Below are 23,798 nucleotides of genomic sequence, written 5' to 3'. Positions count from 1 at the left end.
AACAACTGCAGAAGGAACTATAATATCCTGTTAGATTTTTGTATGCATGAGTAAAAGGTGGAGGGATTTTTGTGAAGCCTATCTGTACTCTTTATATTTCTCCAATAAAAAATAAATAAATAAAAAAAGTTCAGTAAATAAACTTGACTGCATTAAAGCTGTTTTACTATTAATATTTGCAGGACATCATTTCATAGGCTACTTGATACAACATCAAAAACATCAATTTTAAATATACTTCATTGGAGATTTATTACTAATTTTAAGTTCAACTCTAGAATTATCAATATTACCAACTCTGCTTGCAAGCTGTTCTGCCCCCTACCCTCAGTTAAGATGCACTGCACTTTCAATGTACAAACTGTCAGACCGGAATTAGCTAGGCTATTCCTATTTCAGTAGAGTGACCATATTAATTATGTGGATACTCTTTTTCTAAGACTTGAAAACGCCATATTTATTGTCTGTGTGTGCCTAGTGTCAATTTCCGTTTTTTAAGATTTGATTTATTTGATTTCATTTCTAATTCCAAACGTTGTACTATCTTGTTTCAAATAGATTAAATATTATCTTCTTTTTTTTTATTAGGAAAAAATTATCAATAAATTTTTTGATTAAAAGAACAAAATAAATAATAAAAAAAAAAATTAACATCTGTAGCCTATAAGAATTTGAGGATGTAGCCTATACTTGTTTAAAATTGCTTTATTTCAATAAACGAAGCCGTTTTTGTTTTTGTGAACATTAATATCACTGCCCATAGTTCAAGCGTTATTCCCTTTTGAACACAGTAACACGGAAGATGTGGTTTAGCTTCATGACTGGGGTTACAATTTTGCGGATCAAATACTGGCATAACTTTTGTGACAAACCAAAAAGATTTTTCACTTTCGTTTCAAAACGACTGGGGCTTTTTTTCTTTGTGTTAGATTGGTTGTTGAAAATCAGTGTTATATTTCCAGACGAACTAACGTCACTGAATTCGCTCTCACTTCACGAATAACATGGATTCCCACAAGCATTTATGAAGTTCTGAGGATTATAATTTTTATTTCGGTTTCACTGAGAGATTCAACTCTATTGCTTTTCTTTCTAGTTTACAGTCCTATTATTCCTATAGGCGAACATGGAACGCTCGGTTATTTTGCTCTTGTTATGGCTTTCCTGTGGTAAATGCATGTTTTGTTTTAAATGGTTTAGTTTTCGGTGTGTTAACCACAAAATAGTTTAATTCGTAAAATATTTCTTTTTAAAACTGTTGTAAACATTTTGTTAACTGTTCTTGTGTGTTTCAGGTGCTTTAGATGCAGAGGCAAATGAAACGAAGGAGGGAGATTTCAACACAAATGTAATATTATTTAATATAATGGAACGTTTCTGTTAATATTCATCAATTTGCTTCAGCTTGTTTATTTTTATTTTTAATGAAATCCTTGTTTTTAAAGATTCTTTCATCATTTTCAGCTCACAACTCCTACAATTATCAGAAAATATCTACCAGGTTCTCCAGTATCAAGGTCAAAATGTCGTTTGGAGTGTTCAGCGAGTAATGCTCCAAATGCGGCTCTAACTTGGTATAAAGGAAGCAGTTTATTCTCCATCATCAAAATCTCTGATCTCAACATGATTCTCTCTCTACTTCTGGAGGTGGAATATCATGATAAAAACAACTACAGCTGTGTGATCTACAATCCCATCAGAAACCAGACCACACATCTGGACATCAATGAACTCTGTCAGTCATGTTCAGGTGGTGACAACATTTATTTACTTAACTTTTCTATTGCCTTGTTTCAGCAAACTAATTTGTTTCCTGACATTTCTTTTTATTTATTATTTTCTATTTATTTATTCATCAGACAAAGAATAGAAGGTGTTTAATTAATTCTGATGGATCTTTCAGAATATAATCAACTGATGTAAGTCTTTATTATGGTCTTGTAATGTTTTGTACAGCTACGACTCAGACACAGGTGTCAGTGAAGGAGGGAGATTCTGTCACTCTGCTCAGTAATTTTACAAACATACAGATTAAGGATCAAATTCTATGGATGTTTGGACCTCATGACATTCTTATTGCTGAAATCCTTAAATTACATGTCTACATTTTTGGCTATGGTAATGGGGCATTCATAGAGAGACTCCAGCTGGACAGTCAAACTGGAGATCTCACCATCAAAAACACCAGCAAAGAAATCTCTGGAGTCTATAAACTACGGATTATCAATAAATCTTCCACCTGCTTGAGTTTCAATGTTACTTTCAATGGTGAGTAAACGGAACAAATCTTGTCACATGGGTTTGTTGTCTTACAATTCCTTAATATCGCAGAGTTTAAGTGGATGTCAACTTAGTGGAGTGCAGTCCGGATATTTTATCTATGGAAATGCCAGCATGCATATATATTCATTGTATCCATCAAACTTTTTGTTGACCCTTATGTGTTATTCACTGATCTTTTAGTATTAGAATAACAACGTGAATGTGAGGGTTAATTCAAAGTCTTCAAGTTAGTCCGGTCACTTGGCAGCCATCTTGTGAACGCGCTCCCCTTACAAAAAAAGACGTTTATTCATGTGTGCTATTAGTATACTTCTTTTAAACAAAAAAAAATTGTAAGTATACTTTCAGTATACTTTTCTTAGCCTATTTCTCAGAAATATATTTAAAATTAAAATTAAGTTAGCTAGTAGTAGGGTGACCATACATCCTCTTTTTCCAGGACATGTCCGGCCGGGATTTCGAGATCGCCCAAAATATCCGGGATTCGGCTTTTGCTTTCTCGTCGCCATTCATTTTGTTTACATGCACACCTTTTGATTCAATAGGACTGAATTAATTCCGATTGGTGAATCTGAATGTAGTGTTTACATGAGCGCTAAACAAGTGATCGGTTGATGTGCGTTTTAGCATTGCTAAGAAAATTCCTGTGTTTTCGTCTCGATCGGGATCCGTGTGAAGCAGAATGCATGACCTGCAAAGCTGCCACGTACGTGTCAGTGTCAAATAATGTAATAATGTAAACATAATGAATGGTGACTGTAGAAAGCAAAAGCCGAATCCCGGGCATTTTGGGCGATCTCGAAATCCTGGCCAGACATGTCCTGGTTAAACAGGACGTATGGTCACCCTATAGTATAGCCTACTTATACTGACAGAAAAGTCTGTATATTTGCCCTGCACTCAGTCTTCAAGATATACTTAAAAGTATAATGAAGTATTCTAAGTAAACTTGGCTTGTAGTTGTGTTTGCTCTTTTGATTGAGTAGTCTATTAAATAATTTTTCACATAGTTTTACATAGGCCTATACTGTTGTCACGTGTCAGTGTTAGTTTGTATTTTCATTAGTCACATGTCTTCCTTTGTTCTGTTTTCCCGCCACTCATTTGTTTCCATGGTAACCTTCATTAGTTTATCTGTCTCACCTGTTTCCTGATTAGTCTTGTCAGCTGTGTCTTGTTTCCATGATCTGTTTCCCCATGTATTTAAGCCCTGTGTTTTGCCTTGTTCATCGTCTGATCTCCGTCAAATTTAGTGTGTGTGTGTGAGAACCTTCTGCCTGTCTTCTACCTGTATTATTTATTGTGAGTAAAAGTTTGTATTGGAACTTTTGATTTTCCTTCGTCTTCTTCTGCCTGCACCACACTGTGACAACCTTCTTATAAACTTACAATATTTGAAAATATTGATTTATAAAGAAAACGGATGTGTGATTATTTCTGAGAATCTGATTTTTGTGTAGGCTAGTCTATTGGTTGTGTTCTTTGGAATTGACTTCAAATCTACTTAACTCTTTCCCCGCCATTGACTGAATTTTCCAACCATCCATGTTTTCACTGTTATATGGTAGGGGGCGCTATGACACATCTAGTACAGAATCTCCATGTCAAAACACATTCTATTTCTATTACTATTAGGACGGATAGTAGGCTATGCGAATTGGGACGCACCGATAGAAGCACTGCTTATAGCCTGCCCTACACTGTAAAACAATATTGTTGGTTTAACTTAAAGTAAGTTACCTGGTTGCCTTAAAATGTTAAGTTGATTGAAATTAAAAAATTTAGTTAGTGCAATGGAGATTGGTTTAATCAATAGAAACTCAAAATATTATGTAATCTGAACCACATTAATTATCTAAATTGATTTAACAAAAGATAAAAAGTTGTGATAAATAATAACAATATTTTTTTTACAGTGCTAGTTACATGTAAAATTATGCGATCATCAAACACTTAACAGCATAAAATCACAACTATGTTACCATATGAAATGTTGACTCAAGAAGAGGTACAGGACTGCAAAATTTGAGGGAGTTTATAAATTTGATCTCCATCTATGTTTTGAATCCAATCTGGACGTAGACTGATGAAAAATGCGATTTTTCTCAGCTTTTTGCATGAAAATGCAAGTGTTGATTAAAAAAAGAATGTATGAAGCTGTTTTTTTAGCAGTGGTTCTTGTTCTTTTCTTTGATATATTACATTTTCAGATATTCATACAATAAAATATTGTCGAGGTCATGAAAGTTTGTGAAAATAATCAGAAATACTGGCGCTGGCTGGCAAAAAGAATGGTTAAAGTAATAACATAATATACTTAAAGTGAAATAGTAATAAATAGGCTAAAAGTATGATGTTAAGTTCACTTAAAGAAAACTTAAAAGTATAAAACTAATAAACTAGTAGTTTACTGAGACTTCAAAGTGTACTTTCATAAACTAAAAAAATGTGCTACATGTATTTGACTAGTATCAATATGTTCACTTGTAGTATATAGTTGCAGTACAACTAAAAACAAGGTGTACAGTATACTTAAAATATGCTAATAATTTCCCTAACTGTATACGTAATCAAATTAACTTGAAGTAAAAAAAAAATTGTGAGGGTCACAATTTTCAGTCGTTCCAGTGCAGCTCCTATACTTAAATAATGTCAATAATAATCTCAAAATTACTTGTTAGACTTTATTTAATAACAAATTTCAAATCAGCAGTGAAGGACTGTCATATAAAAAAATGTCCTACACTCAAATATCAGCCTTTTAAAAATACTGTATATTGAAGTTGGTCAAGCCGTTGTGCTTGTGTACTGTAGATCAAATGCTGAGCGCAAGTTTCACGTGCCGACCATCAGGCGGAGACTTTACAGATTGCCAATAGCTTTTACTATAGCTAAATTGCATCCCAGTTTCTCCCAATCATTGTAATACCAGCGGGCCCATCTCTCAATACTGGTGAACATTGATAATAATGAGAAATGAATCATCATATTTTCTGAAGGATCATGTGACACTGAAGACTGGAGTAATGATGCTGAAAATTCATCTTTGATCAAAGGAATTAATTACTTTTTAAAACATATTAAAATATATATTTTTCATTGTTATAATATTTCACAATATTAAGGTTTTTCGTATATTTTTGGTCAAATAAATGCAGCCTTGCTGAGCAGAAGAGAATTCTTTAAAAAATATTTTAAAATCTTTATTATTCCAAACTTTTGACCAGTAGTCTGGTGTATATACAGACTGTCTATACAGTCTATTCATTTTTATTTATTTACAGTGTGGTCCAATTAGTAGAGTGGTGGAAATGTGTATTACAGTAAGCATCATTAGAGGATGGATGGAGCAGACACTTGCTGAATTCAGAATCGCATACTAGCATATTGTTCTTATAATTTCTTATATAATGATATATAATATAATGATATAACAAAAAGCACAGTATATGCGGTTCTGAATTCAGCAAGTGTTTTGAGAAACTAGAAGTGAACATGGTGCAACTTTGCCCTCTAGTGGTATAAGAAGTGGCATTTGGGCTGCTTTATTAGGCTACCATAAACCATCTTGCAAAAGTCTACACAGTTTTTATTTACATACACTGTAAAATGTGAACAGTTGGATCAACTTTAAAAAAATACTTCAAATGGTAACACCTAAAGAAATTAAGTTTTCTCAACTTAAATTATCACGTTTTATCGTGAAAAATGTGATAATTTAAGTTGAGAAAACTTAATTTCTTTAGGTGTTACCAATTGAAGTAATTTTTTTAAGTTGATCCAACTGTTCACTTTTTACAGTGTATGTTGTACATCAACATTTACAGCTCATTTTTCATTGATGGTTCATGAGATCAAACTTTTCGTTTTTTTTTCTCTTGTGTTCCCCAGAACCTCTGCCCAGTCCTCAAATTTCCAATCACTCTAATCATTGTCCGTCATCAGGCTCTGAATGTGTGTTAGAGTGTTCAGTGGAGAACGTGACTAAGGGCAATCTCTCCTGGTACAAAGAAAACAATTTACTGTCCAGCATCAGTGTGTCTGATCTCAAATATATATGTCTGGATCTGGATTATAAGGATAATGAAAACTACAGCTGTGTGGTCTCCAATTCATTCACCAGTGAGACTAAATATCTACACATCAGTGAACTTTGTTCAGGTATAGCATTTGTCTCTCAGGATGCCTTTTTATATGATTTTACCATACAGTCATAGGTTTGAAAACAAACCTTGAAGATCGGGAGAAACAAATTCAGTCAAGTGTTATTAAACGTATGTGAAGTCTGACATTTTAAATTTGCATTTATGAATCCTATTCAATCTTATATAGTTTTTAGTTATATTTTATCTGATTTTTACCTCATTTTGGTCAGATAATCTTGAGACGTTCTTGATAAATGCTTAATGGTTAATTGTGTTAATTTCCATGCTTATTTGGGGTGCTAAAGTTGTCACTGATACCTTTTTGGTCAAATAATTCCTGCTGTATTTAATGAAGATATGCTGCTGCTTTTGTATCTTGAAATGAGTTTGGCAGGATCACTGTCTTACACTAATTACTGTTTTCTTTTTGTTCATTCCAGTTCAGAGCAACAATCCCATTCTGATATGTGTTGTTGTTGGTGTCATCGCTTTAATTCTGGGATTCTGTTTATACAAGCGTAAACAAGCAAGACAAGAGGGCAAGTATAACTACAGCTGATATGTCTTTTGTGACACCAAAAAAATAAAATAAAATGATATATATATTTTTTGGTGTAGCATCATTTAGCAGCTTTGGACATCACATAATTACACCATTCAAAGAGTACTAGATTTAAATGATGATAAATGATGAAATTAAAGCCTGGCAGTCTCTCAGTGGAAGATCTCATGATCATTCTGATGTATTTGTGTGTTTAACAGAGTCTGTGAGTCAAACTACGACCAGTCAAAATTCACCTCCAGGTTAGACAAGAAAATTGCCGTTTTTATACTACCTTTTCACAATATACAAAAAAAAAAAAAAAAAAAACATTTTATACAAGTATAAATTATAATGGTACATTTTAATTGTTAATTTTTTTAACAGAGGCATCCAGTAACGCAACAGACCGCAATGCTGAAAATGAGCAGCAACCTTTGATATGCAGTTCATCCTCCACAGATTCATCACAATCCATCCCTTTGTGCTGCAGATAGACATTTCTCCCATGCCATTTCCAAAGGACATGTCAGAATTTAAAAAATATACATTTGCAGTTATTTCAATTCATAATCCTTTTACTTTTTTATTTTTACTATTGAGCACAAATTTTAAATAGAAATGTCTCTTGTAAGATGTTAAGCATTCAAATAACAAGTAATCATCATTCCAGGAGATAAAAATAATTTATTTTGTGCAATTTTTTTAATTACTTTGATTCTGCTTCTTACTAGTTGTTACATGCTCAGTACACTTGGTGGCAGCAAAGTCAAAGTTAAACAATCCTGTTTATTTTGATATTCTGCAACAATAACATTTTAAAAACTTAAAAATACTCAAATAAAAATATATAGGCTATATATTTAACCCGCACTAAATACAGAATTGTTAAATAGCAGAATTTTTTATAATTGTGAGACTGTTCTGTCATAATGAGCCTGCATGGACCAAGCATTGGCTATAAGGAATTAAAGACGTAAATTACACGAATCACTATGATTAAGTAGCATCACACTCACAGAAGTGCTGTTGCACTGATAGACACAAGTTATTATTGAGTAACTTACATTTTAGAGATAATTTGGCCAATGTAAATAGTTTCAAGCTTTGTGTAGTGTATGTGAGTGGAACTACAGCAATTTCCCCTCAGTTTTCAAAGGGCTATCACTAAAATTATTCAGTTGCAACTCCACAAGTTTTCTGTTTCCCCTGTCCACAAAATAGAATGATATTTGATAATGCAAACCATTACTAACAATAAGCTAACCACATTATTTTAGTGGGGTTTTGTTTGTTGTTTTTTTAGCTAAAATTATTATGTAATGTTGGGTGTAGCCTAATAATACAAAATATATTCAATTCATTAATAATTACAAATATATATATATATATATATATATATATATATATATATATATATATATATATATATATATATATATACTAACAGAGTCTGACATTTACTCTTTATTTACTTAATTCTTCTCAGCTGCAGTAGCGTAGCCTAAAGATCTGATTATGTTGAGATTTCCTATTGGGAGATTTCTGTTCTGATCATCCTATAAAAAATATCATTTAACGAACACAATTGGGTTGGGCTGATTAACTTACAATATAGGCCAAATTTGGCTATAGGCCTACAGTAGTATTTACTCTTTCTCTCTCTCTCTCTGCCAATGAAAATAGTTCATTATAGCATCAACTCACAAAACCCTACCCTATAGGCAGCCATTATAATAATGGTTGAACAAGAATAAAGTAAAAAAAAAAAGTCAAATTTACATATTATTATTCATTAACAAATAAATAACATTATTTGTTTTACGTTATTCAGATTTCTGTCCTGATCATCATCACTATGAAAAAATAACATCTAACGACCACAAGGTGGCAGAAAATTAATGTTTTTAAATATTTAAACTTCTACGTTATGAACGTTAAGCCCTGCAGGCTTTTGACGGGGCGCACCCAAGAGATCGCGGGAGTGTTTATGACCGCGGCGGGAAAATAAAGAGCTTTTTCCCGATTTCCAAGATTAGGGCTGCCCCTTAAGTCATCGTACGAAACGCGAAAAATGACATGTACATGTTTACAAGTACATGTAAACAGCTTCTACATCACATACATAAGTTTTATGACTTACCTATTTTGTAAAATGGTTTGATCTGCGAGGCAACGCCTCAATAACGGGTAGTAGGCTAAGCTTTCTATTGAATCTGATGATGATGAGCCAGTGAATCAACCAAAATTTTGCACAAATCCGAGGTTTTTTTTTATATCCTATTAATTTGTTAACATGTAGGCTATTCATTGCCTCAATTACCTCATTGCCTCTGCCCTAAATTAATACATTATTAGCTAACTTCGTGATTTGTATATGGACGTTTCTGAAATAGCTATAGGCTACATAACTTGGGCACAGCTAGTCACCTCTCTGATAATAGATCACTCTGAATTGTAATGTAGACGCATGCATTATCTGTAAAGCTGCTTTGAAACGATATGTATTGTGAAAAGCGCTATATAATTAATGTGAATTGAAATTTGAAATGAGTTTGTTTAGTAGTGAAGGACTTAGTGTTTAGTAGTGAAAACTATGGTTTTGAAACGACACTAGGTGTCAGACCAACTTTAAAGACAGGCTCTTAAAGGGATAGTTCACCAAAAAATGAAAATTCTGTCATCATTTACTCTCAAGTTAGAAGATATTCTGAAGAATGTCGGTAACCAAACAGATGATGGGCTTTTTTTTTATATACTATGGAAGTCAAACGGACCCATCAACTGTTTGATTACCGACATTCTTCAAAATATCTTCTTTTGTTTAGTAGAAGAAAGAAACTCATACAGGTTTGGAATGACAGAAGGGTGACAGAATTTAAATTTCTGGGTGAATTTTCCCTTTAAATTGAGAATTTCTGTTCCTTTATGCTTCTTCTAAGCTTGAGGTTTCATGGCTTGTGTAAGAACCCCTAGGCGGCTGGTTACTGTAGTTTCACATGATGCAGCTGCACTTTTTCTTTCCTTTTTTTTTTTTCCATGGAAATTCCCCTGGCTCCATCTTCCCCTGTGTTTAGGAGATAAACAGTGCACGGAAGAGAGGGAGGGGGAGGGTAGAGAAATAAATGCGATAGCTAGTCTTATGCTGGGAATCGCACCATGTTTAACGTACTTTATTGTTCCCTCAGTTACAGGTGTGTTTCTTTGAACAGAGACCAGAAGTCAATATTTGTAGAGGAAAGGACAAACATGGTAGACTGCTTTTCGTTGTCACAGGAAGTTGGGTCTTTTTTTAAAGCACACTGTCATTTCACATGGTCTGCCTGGAGACCTCTGACACAGGATGCGGTTTGGCAAGTGAAACGGTGACAGACCAAGATAAAATACGAAACTCCTATTGATGTGCATGTACAGATCTGCAGTTTCTCCTCTACCTCACACATATTTCCTAATATTCTGTTTAATTTTCGATTCCGCAGGATGAATGACATTAGAACAGACAGATCCGTTAGAGAACAAGGAAGTGGACAGTTTGAAAGGAAAGAAGGAGGTCTTAAAATGAGGAACTGGTATATGATTTATAAGCAACATTTTGTTCACTAAACCCTTCCTCCATTACATGATCAGTGATGCTTACACAATAGTGATACTGATCATTGGAAACATCAGGGAATCCCACTTTTTATGCACAAACATTCCCTATACTTCTAAGCCCCTCAAACCAAACCCATAATCATGAGGATTTTGAAGATGTTAATCAGACCACACTTACTGGAGACAGATCAAGTTACAGGACAAACATTGGGCTTCTCCCTTAGGCTTCCATTAACAGACATTATCCTCTGAGTGTAATGGATGCTTTCAGTTACTGAGGAACTTTATCATTAGAAATGGTTAATGAGTGTGGAAACACTGGAGACACTGAGTGTCAGTCACCCATGTAATGCAGAATGAAGAATTCCCACTGTCCTTTGTGTTTCATGTGATCCTGATATATCGCACAGTATGCAAACAATAGTTGTCAAAGATATCAGATATCACTGGCCATCTGGGAACGGTAACTTGGCAACCACGGCTCGACCAATAAGGTAGGCAAAACGTTAAAGGACAAGTTCGGTATTTTACACTTAAAGCCCTGTTTACAGATCGTTTCTGATGAAATAGAACGGTTGAGATTAAAATGTGGACACATGCTGCTGTCCCGAGAATTTTAGGTTTATTTCGCTTCTCCCCCCCACCTACACAATGGCAGCCTATGGGCACTGGAACAATCCTTCCTAAAACGCATTAAACTTTCGTTTACAAAGACGTGAAACTCACCGAGTGGTCAGGGGTGTTCACTGATATGCTCACACAAAAATCGCTGCAAAAGATGCTTTCCAACAGGTTTTATCGTAGTTTTTGTCTCCTCCATTGACTTGAATTGGATGGGCTGTGTGCGGTACGGTATTACTCCGCCGCTTCTTCTTCTGCTTCTTCTGTGTATTCAATTAAATGCCAGTGGTTTGCTTGTAATTGGCAAAGGTGCATTATCGCCACCAACTGGGCTGGAGTGTTTATTATTCAAGCTCTCAACGGAAGAATCTGCGGGTGTGAGACGTTTGGAAAAATAGATCCACAGTTTTACAACGAATGGTAAAACACCTGTTGGAAAGCATCTTTTGCAGCGATTTTTTTGTGAGCATATCATTGAACACCCCTGACCACTCGGTGAGTTTCACGTCTTTGTAAACGAAAGTTTAATGCGTTTTATGAAGGATTGTTCCAGTGCCCATAGGCTGCCATTGTGTAGGTGGGGGGGAAAGCGAAATAAACCTAAAATTCTCGGGACAGCAGCATGTGTCCACATTTTAATCTTAACCGTTCTATTTCATCAGAAACGATCTGTAAACAGGGCTTTAAGTGTAAAATACCGAACTTGTCCTTTAAGTGGCAAAACACGGAAGCTCTTCCCTGGACTGTCTGTTTAGTGTTAGAAGCTTGGTCGGTCTGAATCATAGTGATGACTAAAACACATTAAAACAAGGGCCCTTTTGAAAGGCCTTTAAACAGCAGTGGAGTTCAGCACATAAACATTACATTAGATTACTCAGCTTAAATCTAATAGGACTGTATAGAACACTATCTCTGATCTACAGGAAACGGTGGCCTACCAGAACCCAACGTGTGAAAAATGTGTGAACTTAGGGGTTTTTACTAAATTCAGCTCATTTTTAGACTATTGGCGTTTGTCTGTAAACGACAAACAATTCTGAGATTTAGAAACCATTTTAAGACCTGAATTACAACACACATCACTAGTGAATCATGTGATTTAAAACTGCTTACAAAACACTGTCGGCACAACATATTTACAGTATACAGCTCTGCTATCATTAAACTACATCTTAACTGTCAGAAGATCTTTGCTTGACATCAGCAGTGACCATGATGATTATTAATACACTTTATATAGGCTATTATTTGCTTTTTTACCCCCTCAATCAGACACCATTTTTATTCTTTCATCACACAGCAAACGTTGAGTGAATTGAGTTTTTTTATATATATATATATATATATATATATATATATATATATATATAACCTGGTGACAATTTTTATTGAATAATTTAATTTGCATTTTAAAATACTATACACATTTTTGGTGTACAACTTTGGGAGACTGTAAATGACAAAAGTTGAAGTTAACACAGAAGGGTGATTGATTCGTGTGAAAAAGGACGACTGTGTGCACATTGCATTTTGGCTTTGACCTTTTTTGTTCTCCTCTGCATCTCAACAGGAAGTGGTCAATCGAACGTGATGCAAGACACTGTTTCATCGACGCTTCAGCCACTGTAACCTATATAATAAATAGGTTTATGGTTGTGCCTATCTGATCATTTTTGTACACCATTGGTTATTGCTTTAATATTTATCAGAATCATCTATTGTGAGTCGCACTGCACCGATGGGGACTTTTAGGCCTGAGCTGTGAGAACTTCTGCGTCTTTCTTCTCAGCGAACATCACAAAGACATCATTGAGATCTCTGATGGTTGAGTCAGATCAGAGGCCTCAGTTCGCTTTGGGGTTTTGTAGCAGAGAGGAAAAGAAGAGGAAGGGGCTTCAGGTTCAGAGCAGAGCTGAAAACCGCACTGATCATTAGACTGTAACATGGTTTATCATTTAGATTGTATCTTGCACTGAACATGCATTTAAACACAAACATGCATGAATTACGTATATTTTTTTTTTTTTTTTTTTTTTAATTGGCAAATAAAGTCCAATACATTTTCTGAACAATTCAAAGAATATATATTGCTTATGTGCGACTAGTTTAACCAGTTTAATCACCACAATAAATGTAATGTAATCGCTTTATATAATCTAGGTCAGGGTACTGTACCTATAAGTTGTGTACTAAACGTGTGGTTTGTACCAGTGGAATGTGCAAGTTGTGCACAACAATGAGTTTGAGAGATGGATGCGTGGTGGCGTGTGCATGTGTGGTACCAGTGAAGGTGGATGAGGTGTTTCTGATGGCCTGACCTTAATACTGCCGTATATAAACTTCAAATAAGCCTATAGACATTCTAAAGTCAAACTCAGACGCAGCAAAAAGCGATGGCTTCATGGCTGCCGCCTGCTATAGTACACAGAGATTGTAGTGTGCACTGCAAATGCACCATCTCAGTTGCTCTAAATAGCATATATATATATATATATATATAGCAACTGAGATGGTGCAGTGCACACTACAGTATCCTTGTAGCAGGCAGCATATGAGAGAACATAAAAAGGATAGGCTACATTTTATCAGTTGTTCCCATTTTACAATTACATTATTACATTTTATTAGCGCTGTAACATTGCAACTAATGCAACATTGCATTAGTGTGAAGACCTCACTAGGCCTTTGTTTGATTTTAGACCAATCAGGGCCGCTGCTCATCAAATATCTGCTCCCGTTATGCTATATATGGGAGTTAAAATCAACATCAGTAGATTATAGGTCTATAAATTACTATTTATGTGACTCTTTCAAATGTTAAACAGAACACAAAATTTAGCTAATGGATATAAAAAATGTTTTAGCGATTTTTTTAAAAGCCTTGTACAGCGTTTATGGGAGCCTATTGCTGTAAATACACAGCAGAACTTCTGGCAGGGAGGGGTTTTCATATCATCTAGGTTCACACACATCGTCGATGTGTGGTTCCAGATCAGCGTTCACGACGAACGGCTTGAGGAAAATTGACATAATCTTGTAACTCATATGGATTAGATTCGGATCAATATGGTTATTGTGTCTTAACAGTCAGTTTACGCCGTTATGAGTTTAATTGTCTGCTCGGCGAAATGTTGACGAGTACTTTTCCCAAAGCAGCTTTCTTATATCTGTTCGTGCTGAGTGTAAAAGGTAGGCTGTATTACTTTTGTCTGCTTCTGTTTGCAACCGACTTGTATTCAATCGCGTATTCGTCATAAGAGTAAACACTTTTATTTTTACATTTGTTACCATTAATTACCTTAACGTGTAAGCTTTTAGAGTTTAAATGGATAATGGACATACTGGAGAAAGATTGTACTTTATGTTTATTACGACAAGCTCTACATGTAGCCTATAATCCAACAATTATTGCGCCTGTACAGTGTTTGTAAATACTTATGAGAAAATGAATAGCCTACACCCACCCTCTGAGTATTCTCCTGAATCTGTTTCAGGTGTGTTTGGCGCTGATACAGATGAAGTGAAGTCAGTGTCAGTGACAGCGGGAGATTCTGTCTCTCTAAACACTGATGTTACTGAAGTACTGATAGATGATCAGATACTGTGGATGTTTGGACCTGAAGACACTCGAATAGCTGAAATATATAACCAGAAGATCAAATTATTCAATATTGAGAGATTCAGAGAGAGACTCCAGATGGACAATCAAACTGGATCTCTGACCATCAGAAACATCAGATCTGAACACACTGGACTTTATAAACTACAGATCCTCAGGAGTGGAACTTCATACAAGAGATTCAATGTTACTGTCTACAGTAAGTAAATTGAAGTGTTTCATTTTATTTATGTAAATGTGAGTCAGACAGACTTATCAGCTGATCACATTAAACCTGATTCAGAACATTTAAAATAGCCTAATGCTAGGTGATATGGCCCAAAAATCATATATTATTATTATTTATTTATTTATTTTTGCCAAATGGCATTATACAGTATGTCTAGGTATTTTCTCTGTATTTTTTTATATTTGAAAAAAAAAAAAAAAAAAACTTTATTTATTTAAAAAAAAAATTTGGTTGCACAATTTACAACCTGCTGTTAGATCGGATGGAATCCCCACGTCAGAAATATCAAATCTAGCCCCGGACGCTGGATCTTGTCAAAATATATCTGTTTTGTCTGGTGTGCAAACCAGCTAAACTTGTCAAAATAAAGTCTTGTCTGGTACTTCAAGGCTCTATTAACAGCCTTATATCAGCCTGAGAGTAGTAGAGCAGAAGCAGGAGCCAAAGTGATGATAATAAAAGAGCAGAGTATATACTCTGACTTCGTCTAGATGTTACACTACTCAATGCTCTGACTTCATCTGACCAGTACAATTCCAACAAGTGTTATTATACCAAAGGAAAAAACATGGAAATTGTCCTGTGATGTTAAACACCTTGAAGTGGAGGCATTCTTTTAACTCTAACTCATGAAGACAAACATCCCTTCAAACCACACAATCATAAGATTGAACAACAAAAGCAAGCATTGCAAGAGCAAGGAAATAAGTAATATAAAAACATAAAATGACACGAATGAATAATAATGATTAAATGATAAATTTAATAAATGTTTTGCTTTCTTAAAGTAAAACAGGTTGTTATTGAAAACCCTTAGATCCTTCACTGCCCAATGTTGTCCTACAAACAATGTTCATATTGAAGGCGATGAAATCAAATATAGTGAATGTCACCATGAAGGCTATGCTATATATTATGTGCAAAAAGGATTGAAATCAGATTACATTTAAACATTGCAACAATAACAGTACAAACTAAAAACAAAAATAATTATTTTCAGAAGTTGAATTAACTAAACTAAAAATTAAAATAAACAAAAACAAAAGCATAGACTAAATGTTAACTGGTAACATGAATACATTCACTCATTTGAGCGCAGTAATTAATTACCCTGGATTTGATTAGCCCGTTGCAATAGTCACAGTTACTGCTATCATAAAATTACACTTACTTTTAGGTTTAAAACTCTACATAAGGCACATCTAATGTCATAATGGCACATTTAATGTTAGCCAAGTGTTTTGATCAGAATTGTGCTCCATCTGTTTGGCGTGCATGTACATGTGCAGTTTAGCGCAGACTTGCACGCATAAGGCGCACCCACTCCCGACAGCAAAATGGAAATATTTGCATTATATTCTGACATTTACAGTTGGAGAGAATAGGTCTACCTGTAAAATGTAAGTTATGCACTGAGGAAGACACCACATCTCAAACACATTACACAGCACATGTATCTGTCAGAACATTTTTACGGGGCAATACACTTTTAACTATACACTTTAGCTGTATCTTACACCTTATTTTGAACCCCTAATGTAAAGCATGTCTCAGGTTTAGGACAAATTGGATTATGCACTTTCCTTGCAGCAGCTCACTCTGTGTCCTCTGTTATTTTATCAGATGTGATGATCATAATATTGAACTGCTGTATATCGACATAAACGGTATTGCCTCATTCTATATAATTTATAAAAAAAATATTGATTTCGGCTATCGTACAAACTCGATATACTGTCCAGCCCTAATTAAACATAAAAAAAACATGTCCACTGCCTATTAGTTTACATTAGCATCCAGTAGCCTTTTCATTTGTTTAATTACAGATAAAATTGACATTTACTGTTATTAATGTTATTTTTGTTTTCCAGCTCCTCTACCTGTTCCTGTCATCACCAGTAACTCTTCAAACTGTTCATCTTCATCAAGATCACCAGAGTCCAGATGTTCACTGGTGTGTTCAGTGTTGAATGTGAGTGATGTGACTCTCTCCTGGTACAAAGGAATCAGTGTATTGTCCAGCATCAGTGTGTCTGATCTCAGCATCAGTCTCTCTCTACCTCTGGAGGTGGAATATCAGGATAAAAACACTTACAGCTGTGTGATCTACAATCCCATCAGAAACCAGACCACACATCTGGACTTCAGTCGACTCTGTCACACATCATGTGCAGGTACGTCAGCAGTGTTCAATGTCAATATACAGTATTGCTATGTTTTATAAAATATCATATATACAATAAATATTTTGTGCCTATGTTCAAACGGCATAGGTGTCATTGCTATTTTGGGTCTATGAAGGCGATGCTGATATGAGGCCAAAGTTAATGAACCCCTTTCCATTTTAGAAAATCAGACTCTAGTCCTTGCTGCATCGATTTCTGCTGTACTTCTAGTTGTACTTGCGGGTTTGATGTACTTTCTCTATTGGAAACACAAAAGAATGGGACAAAAGGGTACGATTTTTCTTCTGCTTTCAGGAAGAATTGTATTAATGCTTTTGCATTAGGTACTTATAGTTGATTTTATTGAGAAACCCTATTTCTTTAGGAAATGGTTATGAGCCAAGTGCACATACAGTGGAAACAGCTCCGAATGAAGGAGAAGAGTTACAATATGCTGAAACAGGATTTTTTAAACAAAATGGACAAAGAAAGGTAAGATTTTCATGAAACAGAATCTGTTTGCAGGTCTGTTCCGATATCTGACTCAAAGGGATAGTTCACCCAAAAATTTAAATCATCATTTAATAACCCTTATGTTGTTCCAAACCTGTTTGACTTTCATCTGTCGTACAAAAAAAGGATAATTTTCAAAGACTATTCAGGTCAATCATTTCATTTTAAAGTGATGAGAATGGGGCTGCAAACTGACAAAACTGACCACCATAAAAGTAAATATTTCATTAAAAGTCTAGACAACTATGTGATATTTCAAGTCTTCTGAAGTCAGACTTAGATTTGTCTAAAGCCAGGGACACACCAAGCCGTTGCAATGTCGCTTTTGAGTGTCGGCTGAGCCTCCAGTTTGGACGCATACAAGGACAGCTACGGACTGCACGGACGCGAACTACGTGTTCCACACGTGCGTAGATCCAATTATTTTCCTCCACGAATTATTGCACATCTGGCTGTCTTTATATTGTTTCAACGACGGATTGTAAAGGTGCGGGTAGCCTCTCTTCAAATTCGACGTTCATGTTGTTTTTCCAGCACATATGCAGTTGGTGCTTTTGCACAGAATTGAGAAAATAGTATTTATAGAGATAAATTGTGGCCTATCACAGGGCAAACGTGAATGTTCACGGTACATTTTATGCAAACAACTCTAATCGTAGTTGTAACTCTATATGTACAGTAGGCATAATTCTTTTCATTGCGTACTGTATGTGTATGCAGCATGAGTCAAATACAATCTTCTGTTCGTGTTGTATTATGCACAGTGGTTGGGCTCTAAGAGATTGTAATGCTGTTTGCATGGAATGCACATTTTACCTTTGTGGCAAAGCCTGATTGAAATTAATTGTTGAAAAAAATGGTTTTGTGTCTTTTTTACATAACATTGGCTATTGCTAATGACACATAGTAACTAATCTAGCTACTTTCATTAAATATATAAATTTAAGCTAAAATGTAAGAGTCTATAATTAGGCTATACTGAGCCTGATCTATTTATACCAGAGATTTTCTTAGAATTAAGTAAATACCTTTTAGAAAAATGTTACCTGGGGTAAAACTCCCCCTGCCCTGATTTGCATTTGTATAGCTCACAGCATTTTCATTTACATGGTAAAGCCTCCCCTAGAATTAGGGTTAGGGGGGTCATGGGGGGACAACTGCCAAGCAAGTTCCACGTCAATTTCCCACAATTCACGTCAGTTTTCGGTGTTGCCTGCAAATTGCCGTGTGCAGTCGTAAACCTGAACTTCCACGACAATCTACAGTGTCGCTTACTGACAAAACAAGATTACGGCAAACAAGAATATTTTTAAGGATGGCCTTAGACTATTGTAACTCACTTTATTTTGGGCTATCTCAGGCCTCTCTCTCTCGTCTACAGCTAGTTCAAAACGCAGCGGCTAGACTTCTCACCAGGACACGCAAATATGAGTCGATCACCCCTATTTTATTCAAACTCCACTGGCTACCTGTCACATTCAGGATTGATTTTAAAATTTTACTATTTGTGTATAAAGCTCTTAACAAACTGGCCCCCCAATATCTGACCAATCTCCTCTGCCCGTACACTCCATCTCGTACTTTGAGATCCAGTGATCACTGTCTTCTCATCGTGCCCAGATCCAGACTTAAAAAACGAGGCGACTGCACTTTTGTGACTGCAGGCCCAAAACTTTGGAACAGTCTACCCCTCTATATCAGACTAGCTCCCTCAATTTCCATCTTCAAAACATCCTTGAAAACTTATTTATTTTCTCTTGCTTTTAATACCCCTTGACTATGATACAACTATTTTTTTTTAATTGTCCTGTTTCTGCCCTGCATTTTATCTATTGCCCTGTACAGCACTTTGGTCAGCCTTGGCTGTTTTTAATTGTGCGTTATAAATAAATATTGTATTGTATTGTATTTTTTTTAGAATTAAAGGTATAGCGGAGGATCTTTCCAAATTTTAGATAAGACCCGCCCTCTCCACTTTTTGAAAAGTTTGATTGATTCACCAGAATGATTGACAATTAGGAGGACCAATAGTATAGGTTACCCACCAGGAAGTAAAACATCTTCCGCTATACCTTTAAGTTAATACCTTTTAGTCACCTGGGATAAAACTCCCCCTGCTACCCTCATTTGAATTTGTAAAGCTCACAGCAGTCTCATTTACATGTTAAAGCAGTAGAGGGAGGGGGGTCACGGGGCAAGCAAGTCCCACGTCAATTTCCGACAATTTCCGACAGTTTGCAGTGTTGCCTGTAAATTGCCGTTTGCAGTCGTAAACCTGAACTTCCACGACAATCTACAGCGCCGGTAACTGTCGAAAATCCCACTTTTCATGCAGTGTATATGCACTGAAACGGCGTGCTGAAAACAGAGCTGTTTTTGACCAGGTAAAGTGAGTGTTTTCTTACAATACTAATGAGAATTTTTAATTAAAGTATATTACAAACTTTTAATTTAGACTAGAGATGCATCGATTACAATTTTCTAGGCCGATTCCGATTTCAGATTTTTCATTGAGTTTGACCTGCCGATACCGATTTTAGCCGATTCCGATTAAAAAAAATTCTAACCACTTTACAGCACACACAAATATTTATTTTTGATCTTTTCTTTAACCCTTTCACGCGTAAGTTTAAAATATTCTAACTGACACCCCCACCCCCAGAGTGAGTTTTTTCATTCGAGGCGAACGTTCCCTTTAATGTTTCCATAGCGACGCGTCACGCGATACACCGCAGCCACAATAATACTGTATGACAGATGTGTCGCTTTTATGCCGCTTTTCCTTTTTTTATTCAAAATATTCACAAACTTGTTAAACTCTGTTATTCCGATTCTCAAATACGTGTAAGTGAGTGTGTTTGGTCGTTTAAAAACCTTTATAAATAATCTTGATCTATAACATGAGATGGGCGCCGCAATGTTGTCCTGTCAGTCGGATTTACAGCACGTGAATTCATCAGTTTCTCCCGAAATAAATGCAAGAAAGTGGCCGGTGAACTGAGAAGAATAGAGTAAACTTTATAGTTAAGTTACTTTCACTATGTTTGTCTGATATGAATAACACATGTCGGCAAATTATATTTGAATAGATTGTTATTGCTGCTTCCACAGACATCAGTGTGTATTTTACAAACTCCAAATGTATTGTTTTACTCGTGCTTATGTGTATTTAAATATCTGAAACCTAAAATAAACATTATGAGGTTGAAAACACTGCTTAGTTGTGATATATGACAGCGCTGAACGCGTCCGACTCTGGCTCAGCGCCAACCAACGCGCGAGAGCACAGTTTGAATCTGGCAGTTATGCGACGTCACTGAACATCCTAAATGTGGCACCGTAACATTACTCAGGGCAGGAGCACATAAATAAAAATACCATATATGAGACGGTACCGCTCAAAAGGTTAATCATGCGGCGCCCGAGTGCATTTGACCGGCATAAAATCGGCATATGTCAGACTGACCGGCCGGTCGCCGGTCATGGCCGATCACGTGAAAATCGGCCAATTCCGGTCACCAGCCGATCAATCGGTGCATCTCTAATTTAGACCCTAAAGAATCATATTAGCTTGTACAAAAATGGCATTATATGACCCCTTTAAGTTCAGTGCACTAGAATATGAGCAAAAGTGATGAAAGCAAGCAAAGAAGTGAAGACGTTAGAGAGATAATGCTGTTCTTATCTAACGTCATCTTTCCTGAGCATTCCACTGTGCGAATATTTTCATAATAACATGAGTGGAGTGGAATAAAGAACATGATCTGCATTTGATATTCAAAATGGTAAGCAAACGCTGCTTTGTTTATGGTTTGTATAGGCTACCTGCAGTCTTAGTTTCACTTTTCCTATTTGAATGAAGAATATATAGACAAATATATCTGCTTAAATAGCCAGATATCTCCTTCACATGCAGGCGCAAAACGCATGTGCTAGTTGACAGTCGCCTGTAGTCCTTTCGGTGTGTTCAAGCACAGATTTTTTTTTTTCCCCGACGCGAGGCGACAACACAGACGGCTTTTATCAGCGCTAGTTTTTTGGCGTCGGTTTGGTGTGTCCGTACCTGAACAATTCTATCTCTATTTTTTTGTTTGTATAGCTAGAAGATTACACTGTAAAGCTGTTAGGTGTGTAATTATTTATTAAAATAAATCTTTTATATATATTTTTTGTACTAAAATGGAGGTACATAGGGCCAGAGATCTTCTCTGCATCATAAAAAAAACCACAGTGACAGATACTTTGTATTTATTGTCATGATAAAATTAGTGTAGGCCTATATTTCTTATTGAAATATCTGGTATGTCTGCTAGAGCTTGGTATGGGATCTGTTTTGTTTTTTTTAACCTGCATTCAGGGATTCTTCAACACAATGCTTGTAGTTTGTCACATTTGTCTGTTGTTTTCTTGCAGAAAACTGAGAAAGAGGAAACAATATACTCCAGCATCGTCACGTGAGACAGTGACAAATTTCAACAGAATGTTTATATCATGATTAGTCTGCTTTAAAACAGTGGATTGGGAATAAGAATTCAGAATGGCATCCACATAGTAGTTTTTTTACTTACAACCAGTCAGTCTGATCCAGAAGAGGAGGGTAGAAGAGCTCAACTGACTGAATTAGACTGATGTTATGTTTTGCATGCGTAAATATTCCTCTGACAAACAAAGATATTTGCACGCACAGCAAGAGTCATAGTGAGCACAAAAACAAGCTAAAGCTCACTTTAAACCCATTGGTTAAAATATCTTTGGGTACCCACCCAACATTTATTTTAACATAACACCTAACATTTTACACTCCATTTATTTTTTAGCATTCTAGTTTATGTCCTGTTTAAGAACTATTGTATAATGATACATGCTGAAAAGTTACACATGCACTTGCTCAATGCCCTCCCCTTCTCCTATTCTTGCTTAGTTCTGAACAATCCACCTAACAACCAATGGTTGTTGATCTCCTCAGAGTTGCTCTTCCTTATTGTTCGTACAGTAAGCCACAAGACCCCACCCCAACCCATGCTGTATTTCCAGTAATTGTTTCCTGTCTGTCCTGTATCATAGCTCAGCAAGTCATTACATGTCCCATCATAGCATATCATTTCACACGCAGGCTGAAATTTAACATGCCTCTTTATATGTGCAGTATTTTAAAGCCATGGTAACATGTTTCACTTTCTTAATAAACAGTTGTATTGTACAGATATGTTGCATTTAAAAATTTGTTCTGAAACCCATTATATTTAGTTAACAACATTGTTGACCTTGCAGCTGAATTCCTGTGACTTCTGTTTTTTCAGGATATAAAGGGTGTGTGTGGTCTCTGTGGATTCTAATGTAAATCAAATCTAATTAATGAATCTCAAATTAAAGCACTAATAGTACTTCAAGAAAGCATGTGCAGATGATACTGTAGACTGCACTGTTTGAGATGTCTGGGCCTTAAGTACAATTTTTTTTTACTTTTAGATGAACCGTTTGCAATGTAGACGTTGAATCTAAAATAGGCACTATCAAACAATTTATTGCCCCCTAGTGGTCACATAAGAGAACAACGTCAGTGAGGTGCCCTACATTTCCAGTGGTGCGGAAAAAAAGCTTAGTAAAAATGACATGAGGATCATTTTTTTTAACTCTAACACCAAAACTCTGTAAAACCACATATAAATTAATACAAAAGAAGGCAGAAACCTTGTATATCCATATTTTCTTCTTTTTGTGTTTTTTCGATTGGTCACCCTTCACAGACGTCTGTCTGTTTATTTAACCAATGAAAAGTATTAAAAAGAGCTAGACATAAATACTTATATAAATAAATGTGGAAATAAATAAAAGTGGAAATAACTGAAAAAATGAATGTGGAAAAAAATATGGAAATAAAAATACACATTTATTTATTAATTTACATTTCTTTGTATATTTATCTATTTTCTTATTTCGGCAGCTTTGGCATTCCATACAAACTGTTGGTTAAAACCATAATCTCCACCCCGCCTCTATATCATAGTGTTGAACACATGTACACATTAATCCTCCCCCCCCCCCCCCCCCCCCCCCCCATCCATATATGCATGTATAATATGTGTAT

At 35.6% G+C, this 23,798-nt stretch overlaps 2 protein-coding genes across 3 annotated transcripts; both read left to right on the top strand.

Moving 5' to 3' along the window:
* The first annotated feature begins 902 nt into the window (after nucleotides 1-902).
* On the top strand, nucleotides 903-8,134 carry LOC307169708 (hemicentin-1-like). Its single transcript, XM_079890479.1, has 8 exons — nucleotides 903-1,169; nucleotides 1,296-1,348; nucleotides 1,465-1,750; nucleotides 1,957-2,268; nucleotides 6,175-6,444; nucleotides 6,869-6,967; nucleotides 7,191-7,232; nucleotides 7,357-8,134. The coding sequence occupies exons 1-8, from the start codon at nucleotides 1,127-1,129 to the stop codon at nucleotides 7,464-7,466; spliced, it is 1,215 nt and encodes a 404-aa protein (XP_079746605.1). The 5' UTR covers nucleotides 903-1,126; the 3' UTR covers nucleotides 7,467-8,134.
* Nucleotides 8,135-13,956: 5,822 nt separating this feature from the next.
* Nucleotides 13,957-23,609, top strand: LOC307169717 (CD48 antigen-like). 2 transcript variants are annotated; one of them, XM_079890496.1, is made up of 7 exons: nucleotides 14,134-14,373; nucleotides 14,679-15,002; nucleotides 16,904-17,004; nucleotides 17,101-17,206; nucleotides 17,381-17,488; nucleotides 17,583-17,689; nucleotides 22,124-23,609. In XM_079890496.1, the coding sequence occupies exons 1-7, from the start codon at nucleotides 14,313-14,315 to the stop codon at nucleotides 22,166-22,168; spliced, it is 852 nt and encodes a 283-aa protein (XP_079746622.1). In that variant the 5' UTR covers nucleotides 14,134-14,312; the 3' UTR covers nucleotides 22,169-23,609. The 2 variants fall into 2 exon arrangements, with proteins under 2 accessions (XP_079746621.1, XP_079746622.1); XM_079890495.1 differs by having other exon boundaries at nucleotides 13,957-14,373; nucleotides 16,904-17,206.
* The last annotated feature ends 189 nt before the right edge of the window (nucleotides 23,610-23,798 follow it).

Source organism: Squalius cephalus, assembly GCF_949319135.1.
Source record: "Squalius cephalus genome assembly, chromosome: 13".
NCBI classification, from domain to species: Eukaryota; Metazoa; Chordata; class Actinopteri; order Cypriniformes; family Leuciscidae; genus Squalius; species Squalius cephalus.
Note: the sequence above shows the minus strand (reverse complement) of the source record. Positions and strands in the feature narration are given on the sequence as shown.